Source organism: Hesperophylax consimilis, chromosome 7 (assembly GCF_061612785.1).
Source record: "Hesperophylax consimilis isolate HC1 chromosome 7, BYU_Hcon_1.0, whole genome shotgun sequence".
NCBI classification, from domain to species: Eukaryota; Metazoa; Arthropoda; class Insecta; order Trichoptera; family Limnephilidae; genus Hesperophylax; species Hesperophylax consimilis.
The window spans coordinates 38,430,305-38,442,480 of NC_142842.1; the positions used below are offsets into that span (position 1 = coordinate 38,430,305).

Sequence of the window (12,176 nt, forward strand, 5' to 3'; positions counted from 1 at the left end):
AAGTGTGATTTTAAAGCATCTAATATTGATACAGTAGAATTACCTCACAGTATGTACCTACCTAAAGCAACTATCACGGAGATAACAAATATTGTTAAAAAAATTAAAAACTCAAAATCTGCTGCAATGGATAGTATAAGAATGCACGACATAAAAAAACATATAAATATTTTAGCCCCAATTATTACGCACTTAGTAAATAGACTTATTACTCAAGCAGAAATACCTGATGATCTAAAGTGTGCTATAATTAGACCTATTTACAAAGGTGGAGTACACTCAGCGATAGGAAACTATCGACCTATCAGTATCTTGCCTGCACTTGAAAAAATCTTTGAAAAATATATTTCTTTAAAATTAAACAAATACTTACAGAAATTTTCCATTATAGACAAAAATCAATATGGCTTTCAAAAGAAAAAGAGTACTGAAATATTATTACAGGATTTCTCGAATTATGTAAATAATGAATTAAATAAAAAAATGCATGTTTTAGTATTATTTATCGATAATTCCAAGGCGTTTGACACAATTAATCCGCAAAAATTATTAAATATTCTAGAAGCAATAGGAATCAGAGGAAATCTACTAAATTTATTTAAAAATTATCTATCTAATAGACATATCTGTGTAAAAATATTTGAAAAACTGAGTGGGAAAAAAAATGTACGCCGGTGTCCCGCAGGGGTCAATTTTGGGACCCACCCTCTATATAATATTTGTATCAATAATGAGTAAACTATTCTCACATGTTAAACACTTTGTATATGCTGACGACACGGCACTGGTCATATCGGATGAACAATTATATACTGCGATTAAATATATGCAAGAAGACTTTATATCTCTGATTAAATGGTGTCATGACGTAGGATTAATTATAAATACAAAAAAAACTAAACTCATGCACATAAGATCTCCACATGCAAAAGTTTCCATCATGCCTGAAATAATTTCTCATAACTTTACCTGCATCCATCAAAATATTGTGCAGCCCTGCTCATGCGAAACGATTGAGCTAGTAAACGAATATGTTTATTTGGGCGTGACTGTTGATTGCTACTTTAAATGGGACATACAAATACACAAAATTTGTAAACGGCTGCGGGCGATAGTGGGTAGAATATACAAATTGAAGTGTTTCGTTCCTGTGAATACCTTAAGAATTATTTACATGTCACTCGCGGAATCAACTTTAAGATATGGAATAACCACTTGGGGACATTCTTGCAAAACAAATTTAAATTACGCACAATCAATACAAAATTCTATCGTTAAATTACTAGTTAAAAAAAATATTTTTTCGCAAAGACGAAACATTTCACTTTTGTATCAAAATTTAACAGTTTTGCCGGTGCAGGCCTTATTGTGGTATAAAATATTAATTCAGCACATATCTGACTCTGAGTATAAGAGGAAAGTTGAACATGGGCACAATACTAGGTTCACAAAGAATGAAGGCATGCTTGTACCTAAACATAATAATAAATACGGACAGCGAACCCTTGAGTATAATGTGCCTAAAATATATAATATGCTACCTGGTAATATTAAGAAATGCGAATTTCCAAATAGAGTCAGATATTTGCTGAAAACGTGGCTACTAGGTAGAAATAATTTGTATTAGGCGATTTAATGTGTAAGTTTATTGTTATTGTATAAATTAAGGTCTAAGTTGTAATCTGTAAAAAGTTGTAATAAAAATCCTGTTTGACAAACTACTTAACTGTAGTTTAACGGGATATATATGAAATAAAAAAAAATAAAAAATAAAAAAAAGTGGGTTTTTTTTAAATTTTCGATGAATACTTTGCAATTTTTTTCTATCGAGGGAAATTCATATCTACAAATGTGTATTGTTTTAGGAACATAAAAATTTAGGACGGGTTATTTCGGAGAATTTTAAAAATTCATCAAATTTCAACGTTCATTTTCGGATTCTGTAAAGGTCCTATCTAAGTTCTGTTATTATATCATTATGGACAAGTTACTTGACAGAATTGAAATAGTATCAGAACTTGAAATAATCTTTCACAGAACTTGAAAATTAGCTAATATCAGAATGCCGGAGCTTAATCAGTCTCACACAATTAATTACCACCTCAAACATTACATTTCTTTCATAAATAAGAACCAATCCATCAAAATATCAAGAATATATCATAAACAAAGTATTAATAATAGGGTACTTACATTATATCATTTATTGTAAGCTGTAATTTGATGATATTATCTGTTAAGATACCTATTGGACCTTAAGTTGAACTCGATTGTCGATTGAACGGAAGTATTATGAAATATGTTCTTTTTTATAAGATTTACGTATTATGTATAATATTAAAGTTCGATTTCGACTGGGTTTTGGTAAAAACTGTCAGATAGATACTTTTCAATGGTTTAAAATAGTCTTACAAGTAGGTACTACATGGTAAAGTAATTTTTGCTGATTAGGCATTTTAATACTAAAAACTATACAAACAATGTTTCGAGAAAACCGTAGACGAAATTACTTAAGCCTTAAAATTGAAATATTTTACATCAAAAATTTTAAAAACAAATTACCATTTTCACATCAACTTCAAGATTTTCAATTAGTTTTAAGAATTCGGAAAAAATCGTTTTTATCATCTTCTGTAAATTTTCAGTTTATGGCTTGAAGGGTTTTTCCAAAGCACAGTCAATATTATATTTGGTACTGTGCTTTCCATAATTAATTAGACCGCTTGAAATTATTTACAAGTTAAGTTATACCTATGTAGCCCGATTTCGATTCAAAGTAACAAGATATTTTAATGAAGTGTCTTAGATTTATGTTTCTCTGTGTCATTTAAGTTTTGCTGAGTGCCTGAGAGACGATTTTTAATAAAAGAAGGAACCGGAGTTATCTATTTGAAGTTGTGTTTTGTTTGTGGTATGTTTACAGAAGTGTACAGGTTATAGAATGAATAAAAAACCCTATTCTTAACCCAGGGATCACTTCACGCTTCAGTAGAATGTTGTGCACGTTGGTACCTACCTATCGTCACTGTCAGTGTATCGTCGTTTGTTTACCTACCAAACTGTCTCAGGTGACACGTCACGTGGGCTTGTCAGCTATGCACATTATGCACATTGCACGTGACAAGCGACATTCTTGTCACTAAAACGCCCGCTGACACAACTGGTCACTGACTTGCTACCAACAATTCAGTTAGGAAAGGAAAGAGGAGATAACATGAACTCCATTTATCACCAGATGTGATAAAAATTCCAACAACAGTGTTCCAGTTAGTCTAATCGAACAATTAAGCATTACGAACATTTGATTGATAAATAAAACATTGAATTATAATTGTTTTAAACATCATCTTCGTCAGGTCGATCATCCCCTTTTTCAAGGACAAGCCATATTACATAGTCGAAATAGACAGTATGTAGTTAATCTCCCATCCGCATTCAATTATCCTTATGTATCTTACAGCCCAACGGCAAAATTTTAGAAACAATAATTATTAAGGCGAAGCATAATGCCAAATCACTATTTTGATTAATCTTTATAACGAATTGGTGTACATTATGAATACCAAAAATATGCTTTAGATAAATTGAAGGTTTGCCTATCGCTTCGCTTGAGTAGAATACAAATAAATATATAAATTACTTAATAAAAAATACAAATGCAAACTACTCAAAAAAATATTTTTTCAATAGAAATGTATGAACGCATGAAGGAAACAAACTTTAAAAAAAAAAACAGTATTAAAGCTAAGATTATCTGTGACAGTTTCACTTGATTAACTTTTCGCTTTCTTATAAAATTATTTACAAAATAAATAAAAACCAGTTTTTGCTTTAAATCAAACGTTTCTAGACTCCGTTTGTCAAGCGATTTTAATGCCTATTACCTACAATATAAGGTCTACCAATAATATACACATTTTTGGCTTGTAGCTTCCTCTTAAGTATCTTAAAATCACTAAATAAGACATTCTGTTTGGAGAATATTAAAAGTGCGCTCGTGTTTATTTATATTCGTTGTACGTGTGTTTAAAATAATAAATAACTCAAATTTACTGTTTGCGGGTTCTTAATTCTTACCAAAATATTGTGCATTACGTTATACAACTGCGCAATCAGTCTAGAAAGCTGCGGTTCAAACTTAGAATCTGCTTCACAACCCATTTGGGATTTATAAATCAACAGCACACAACACTTTCCACAAACAGCCCTTCACATTATAACACAGAAACCGTCCCGAAAACACACAAAATCACCCAGATTAAAGGACTTTCTGTCGCGTACTGCACTATCAATATTTTTATTCTGTTCTGTGAGATATTTGGTATAAGTATAGCCCTTGGAAATCTTCCAACCAATGGACTGAGAGAATTAAGAGCCAACGCGGACAATACGAGATCAACAGAAAATGCGGGTGTTCGTATAATATATCTGAATCTTCACATGACAAGCACAGGTTGCTGACGTACATGAAATTACGTTTTTATTTATAAACCGGCACGAGATTGATTCGATTTTTATGGAGCACTTTCAGCCCATAAATAATTTGGAGAAATGTTACATGCGTTATCGGAATATTCTATGGTGTTTTTTTTAGATAAACGTCCCCCCGATGTAGATTTTGACAAGCACCGCCGAACGGCATCGATAAGTAATCCATTTCTGTACAAGATAATAATAATTTATGATTTATGATAATAATGAAAAAAATGAGCAATTTTTTTTAACAACAGTAATATTTAATATTAGAGGTCGTTCAAGCCTCGTTTTACGGTTAAAAACTGACTGAAAAAGGAAGGATTGGAGCAAGATGGGAAATTATAACTAGCTGTACCCCGCAACGTTGCTGTGGCTTAATCTGTCTGTGCAGATAGATAAAAAATAGCGCGTGTTGCTTTTACGTCCAAAAGATGGCACTGTGTATCAAAAAAGGTGCGTTTGTCCAACAGACGGCGCTGTTATTTTTTTTAAATAACGTTTTTAACTGTCACAGCTAAACATTTAAATAATATAGGTATATAAAAACACACGCCTATTCGAATTCAACGTTGTGTCAAAATTTCAAAGCAATCCGTGAAGAACTTTCAGAGATTTAAGATTTTGGACAAATATATAATATTTATTTAATAATATTTTTTATATCAGTGTGTGGGGTGTTTAGTGCAACCCCACACGTCCCATTTAGATAATTAATTATTAAGAATTAATTGTGCAATAGATATGTGAAAATAATGACTTTTGGAAATACAAGTTTAGTATGAAAATTCATAAAAATACATGCTCGTAAAAAGTTCATAAAAATTGATATAAATAATTAGGTGAAACAATTTTTAAGAAACACAAGAGGATCTAAAAATAAACAACAATTACGGGAATACAATGAACTTTACGAGATCTAAGAAAAAAATATATTACATAGGATAGGAGGCGGACGGATAGGGTACGTTTAGACGGAGTTTTTACTGCTATGTGTTTGTATGTTTCGACAATACAAACTATTTGCTTTCAATTAACTTAGGATAAACATTTATTATTGATGCACCAACTCGTGACTTCATAATATTGTGCAACGAGGAGATGCACTTATCGTTCGAAACTCTTGGATACGTCGTTCTTCACCCTAGTATACACTCCGCTGAAGACTGAACTAACAGTGTATTGAGTGACGGTTTTGGTAGAGATATCTGGCAGAAGAGATCTTGTTTGTTTTTAGAGTTTGCTCACACATTCCGTGTGGAATCACGTTTACGGGAAACCTTAGAATTATTGACCGCCAAGTCAAGAAATGTATGGCAGAAACGTATTTTCACAAGGAAAATATTGGAAAGCATCTTGGAATATTTTTAATAAATGCAGTACACAAATGCTTTGCAGACTTACAGTTTTCTTAATTATTATTTGTGTTGTCATCCAGTGGAATTTTAATGGCATTTGGAAAACCTTTGTAAAATAAATGAATTTCCGGAAATCTGTTCATACATAAATTTTCGCTTGCCATTTAGTAATTTATATTCGAAAAATATTATTTCGTTGTCCTGCCATTATCATGGACATTTAATGACAACTGTTTATATTCATAAAGTCCACGAGGATTCGTGGTTCCGAGTCTTCTTTTGTCCATCTTTTATTTATATAAAACATGAAGTTATTTATGATTTTATTGCACTGGGTTTTTACGGATCGTTCGCGCGTGTGGTAGATATTGACAGGTGCTAATAAAATATAATAATTCGGTTGTCTGCCCAGACCTGCGTGAAATATCGTTCAATTAGCTCAAATTTTCTAAGAATTTAAGTGTTATTTTCAAAATAGGAACTGATTGTGTGAAGAGTACATATAACAGCGCATTAAAAAATATATATTGTTTATTTGAAATGTTTATATGTATATTTTGTTTAAATTTATTTTTAATCACTTAACAAGTATCCAGTGTCAGAGTTCTTAATTTTTCAACGATCTGCGCTTTTTCCACTTTCAATAAAGCGTTATTTACTAGTTTACTTATGTAACTAACAAAATTTACTAAAGCCCCCTTACTAATTAAATTCTACACTATACTTTTTTAGTAAGGCCCTCGGGGTTCATTCGGTTGGTAAATAAAATACGTTTGATTTTGCAACAAAAAATTACGTTCGATTCAATTTTTTATGTGAATACTCAAAAGAGTCCCATAAGACTATGGCATTCCCAATCGGGGTACGTTGTGAGGCTGAAGGTGGTGGGAGGGGGAGGAGATAGGGAGAGGAAGGTCGGGAAGTATCTGGCTGGGTAGATCTGGTCACCAAATACGGCAAAAGCCTTTTCAAGCAACATTTCAATTCTGAATGGTGTTCTTACACCAGGGCGGTACTGAGAGTATCTTCCACTCTGGAACATGCCGCAAATACACTATATTATTTTTGAGTAAATTAAATAACAAAAGTAAGTAAACAACCCAAATTAATCAAATAAAATTTTCTTGTTTGAGCAGTGACCCTTTTGTCAATGTTGTAAAGCCAAGCATGATGTCTAAATATGTAATGTACAATAATCTGTAGGCAAATAAATGATTTTATTATTATTATAAAGAAAAAAATGACAACTGAATATATTTTACTCAAGATGCAAATATTTTATAAATACTTTCAATTTCCCAAACCCTACAATAATCGTTATACCCCGTATTTTTTTAGTAATATGATCTTGTTAAAAAATGATTCAAAATTAGTCATTCAGAATATATCGACAACTCGTATTCTTATCCTAATAAATACAGAATGCAACAATATCAGTATTTCAATATCAATATCAATATTTGTATGGACACGTGTTCCGCAGGCCTAATAAAACCTTCGCTTTTAACTAATATTTCGTTAAGAACTCAATTCATTCGATAAAGGCCTGCAGTCCCGTTTTAACAGAAAAAATATCAGTAAGTTCGCGCTTACAAATAAAGAAACATTACAAAAATTGATACTAGAACGTTTCATTTTCATTTTGTTAAAATCAAATTATACAATACGATCTTTTTCGCGTGGGTTTAAAGATTATCAGCGTTGGACCGGAAAACCAGGAGTAAGCAAAAGACTGTTAATTAAATGAGTTGCATCCGTCGTAATGCAGCAATCACAGGTAACAATACAGGTGAGAAGATATTCTCTGGTTGGATATCTCACTGGTGAATATATCGGTCCGGGTAGCCCAATACTGCTCACATTTTTGTGGTCATTTTGGCTCTGACCAACGGAATCTTCACCTTCGCATATTTGTTCCGACTTTGTCGAGTTCTGTACCTTGAACCTTCGACATACAGTAGTTTAATCGCGATAAATAAATCAGGACAGATGTATTTTTGTTATTTGTTTTTGGGGTATTATGCCGTGTTGCGCTAACTCCTTCTTTAGCCAACGTTTCGGACAGCATTGCAGTGTCCATCATCAGGGCACTGCAATGCTGTCCGAAACGTTGGCTAAAGAAGGAGTTAGCGCAACACGGCATAATACCCCAAAAACAAATAACAAAAATACTTTTGGCCGTGAAAATCTTAAATCATATAGGACAGATGTAATACAATGAAAGATAATGAAAACTATTATGCTTTGCGAAACGTTGGCTACATAGAGAGGATGCAAAACACGGCGAAATGGACCTAAGAATTAAAAACGATAATTAATCTTTTGGCCGTGAAAATCTAAAATCACGTCTGGTAGTTGGGTTTCTTTTGTTTAAAGAGTATAAAATTGTATGTTTTAATCTTTTAGAATTTAAAATTATTATTGACACCTACTTGCTTACAGGTTATACTTCAGTTAGAAAGAATGTAAAGCAGACTGAGTATTTTTTTTACATGAATACCGCATAAGAGTCTCAACTGCTCCCAACCATCTGGAGCCAGTGAGACTATGGCATCCCCAATTGGGGTATGTTGTGAGGCTTAGGGTTGTAGGAAGGAGAAGGGTATGGGGAAGAATAATGTGGGGGAGTACCTGGCTATTCAGATCTGGTCACCAAACACGGCTAAAGCCATTTCAAGCAAGGTTTCAATTCTGAAGGGCAATACTGGGAGTATCTTCAACCATGGATCGTGTCAAAGTATAAAATATATTATTTTAAATTATAAAATTAGATAATAAGACAAATTAATCAAATAAAATTTAATTTAAAAGCTCACCGGTATTTGAACCCACGACATTCGGCTTGCTAGTCGAGAGCTTTACCCCTCGACTACGGAGGCTGTCAAATGTATATAAAACACGTGTAAAAAATCGTTAATGTAAAGTATTGCACAATAACGGCGCTATACAAATCATGAAAATATTATTATTATTTTCGCATACGCGAGCCAAACGGCCGAATTGAACCCAAACTTACGGCAAAGGAACGAAGCAACCGCAAATGGCGCGAAACTCTGCTTGCGGTTTGCTTCGTTCCTTTCCTGTAATTCGTGGCTCGGTTCGCGTTTCGGTTCGCAAATGTATAAGAAGCAAATTAGTTTTCTTTCATGTAGGTACGACATCTTAATCAACGAAAGTAACTAATTTAATTAACAGATTAATGGTTTTTTGGTCATTTTAAAAATTGAAAGAAGGAGAAGATTTAAAAGATCATTTTTATTATTCCAATAAGAATGAGGTAACGCATTTCGATAAAATCTAAAGTTTAATCTTATATCAAATGACATTGTGATTTGTGATAATAATTCATATTGAATTTTATCTCTTGGAAAATTGCCGGCTTCATTTTTCTTGTTGTGAAAAAGTGCCGGTGAATATTTAATTCAGGTACCTAAAAATCTGATAAATAAAATACACGAGATAGCATTACACAATTATTATTATTTTACACTCTTCATGAAAGATAATAAATTGATTCGATTCTGAAATTCTGAGACCTTCAAAAGGATTTTTCGATAAATTATCAATTCATCAAAATTTCTCAAATCACTTCCTTTGCGATACGGTTTAAAAAAATATTTGAATATCTCAAATATGCAAAAAACATTCTTCAATTAGTCTATCGATGTGTATAATTTTACACGATTTCTGCGTTGTTCTATCTGAGATCTAAACTTTACAAAAATTATGGTACGGCAACTGATGTAAAATCTAATTATTGGTTTGCAGCGTTGTGCTTTACCGTGTGTATCCCGTTAGCGTTTCAAGGCGATTTGCGCCTAATTGATAATGAAAACAAATGCTTTATAAGCACAGTAAAAATAACAATATATACCGCGTTACTGCACCATACAATAATGTAGAATGCAAGCCATACAAAGTATTAAAATACAAGTATACAATATCCGCAGTAATTGATGAGCGTATAGCCGTGACACCTTTATGATTGTCTTGACACCAAAATTATATTATGTGCACTGCATTAGATGCGAGACGCTTTTAGCAACACTGCACACACTATATAGGTAGGTACTAGATTAACTTATTTTATTTATAAATATATCTAATCGAAAGATACTTCGGCAAAGGCCACAAATACCGTTCATACTCAATCAGTTGTCAGCAAAGTGTAGGCACATGTATTGTTAGTTGTTAGTAAACTGCGAGGAAAATGATTTAATAAATCATTCATAGGAATACATTTTTCAGCACATGTTGAGTGGAAAATTCACCTTGATGAAGTGACTGATATTAAATCAATTGAAAAATTAAAGATCACAATGAAAATATTGTAACTTAAAAGCTATTACTGCTAGCTTCTAGCTATGCTTGCACCACAATCGAGTGCTAGTACCTACCCTGATGTAGGCGACACAGGTACTGGCAGAGGAAGGATGAAAGTAGACTGGATGCTTTGGAAATGAGATCCCTGGGGCGTATGTGTGGTAAAATCACGTAACATAACCATTTACCTTGTGTTCTTCATTGTTAAAAGGGGCTAATCTTAAGAATAATAAAACGAAAAAAAGTAAGGTTTTTGAGACTAGTGATGTCACACGACTTGTCCATGGATTTCTAGAGATTTTGCTACACACCAAAAATTAAAACTTTGTAAATTATTTTAACTACTAAAACTAACTATAACAATAAAATTTAAAAAATAATGATATTTAAGTTAGAAGGTTGTTTGATTGAAAATTGATTAAAAAATAATAAAGAGACTGGAGTTTTTATGATATCTATGAATTAACCACATAAAATTGATGAATGCGAAAAAAAAATAAAAGTGTTAAATTCTATGTCATATTCCGTCAAATGAGTAATAATTATTTGCTTTAGCTTAAAGATTAATACTTTAATTCAATACTCAAAGTTCACAAACAAAGTAACATTTTTGCAAACATTATTTTGCAGGACAAAATATTATAATAAATTGGTTAAAAGATTTAGCAATAAACGTGAATATAATTGATTTTCCCGTAGCTGCCGATTTTTACCATAAATTTTCCGCTGTAATAAATAATAATATAATGCTCAGTCATTTCTTTACGATAGTATTCCGGTGTTATCTTCGCATTATCTGTGACCCTTTGACATATGTGGTGATAGAGCCAAATCGATTTCGCAGAATGTGTGACATTTTATTGAAAAAGTATTTCTATTATCATATTATTTTACATTTAGATATATAAATTTAATATTCTAGAAAGTTCTGCTACCAATTAATAAGTAAACCTAAAAATATATGGATGACTTCAATTAAGAAACATTTAATTCATTGATAGTGTATTCGCATTGTAAGTAACTCGCAGTGTTATTCTTCTACCTTTAGTGTTATAATCATTATCGTGAAACTGCTTTGGAAGTTTAGCGGTGTTCATAATGAAGAATAAAAAAAGTTTAGTTATTTTTAATTTTTTTTTTAAATTTCCATTTTAATATTATTTTTTGAGGATAAAGCAAAACCTGGTGAAAAAACCTATAAAAGTGTTTTAATCTATGAAAATGTCTTATTCATATTTGGATAATTTTGTTAATATTTATTTTTTATTAAAAATAGTGTTGAATTCTAAAAATTTGTAAGGCAGTCTCAGTCAAGGTACAGATAGATGAAAATAAATTGTGGAGAATGGTAATATAAAGAATTTTCTCAAGGAACATAAAATGAAGCCGGTAAATCTGAATGAACTATGGCCAAAGGGTAAGAAGCCGACAGTCTCGGGTCTGTGGCTTGTTTAGATAAGAAACAAGGTAGAATGGTTGTAAAAGAAATGAAGACGTACTGGACGGGTGAAAGGTTCAACAGTTGTCCGGGGACAGTGGACAGTGTACTAGCGCATGCTAGGCCTTACAAGGCTTCGATATTCTCATTAAATACAGTACGTCTCAAGAAACCAGAAACTGCTACAACTCCAATCTGAGACGCCTGGCTCATTTTGTGGTAAATAATGTCTTGTTGTGAAAACACTCAAGTACGAATTTGTTCAGCTCGACTAACTTACATCATAGTTATAGAACAGAACTATTTAGCAGATTCTATGTGTACGAAGCAGCCACAACTCTAGATCGGTAAGCTATATTTCTGTTGCTTTAGAAAACAGATTTCTGATTTTTAATGGGAATACCACACAAGAAGCCTAACTGCCCGGAGCCAGTGGAATTATGGCATGACTAATTTGGGTTAGTTGTGAAATTGAAGGGAGTGGGGAGGGGATGGAGATGGGGATAAAGAGGGTTGAATACCCTCGTATTTAGATCAGTAATCCAACGTGGAAAAGCAATTCTGAATGGTTCGCCAGGGCGATG

The 12,176-nt window shown here is 32.4% G+C and overlaps 1 protein-coding gene across 5 annotated transcripts in view; it reads right to left on the reverse strand.

The window, feature by feature from the left end:
• The window catches only part of LOC149422724 (glycogen-binding subunit 76A-like), a 189,724-nt gene that overhangs the window by 13,036 nt on the left and 164,512 nt on the right, over positions 1-12,176 (reverse strand). The window contains exon 1 of one of the 5 annotated variants that reach the window (XM_089633478.1): positions 4,078-4,863. The exons of the other annotated variants lie outside the window; for them this stretch is intronic. Within the exon in view, the coding sequence (XP_089489604.1) occupies positions 4,078-4,161 (84 nt within the window). The 5' untranslated portion in view covers positions 4,162-4,863. Of the gene's footprint in view, positions 1-4,077; positions 4,864-12,176 lie in introns of those variants that run through there. 5 annotated transcript variants of the gene reach the window in all.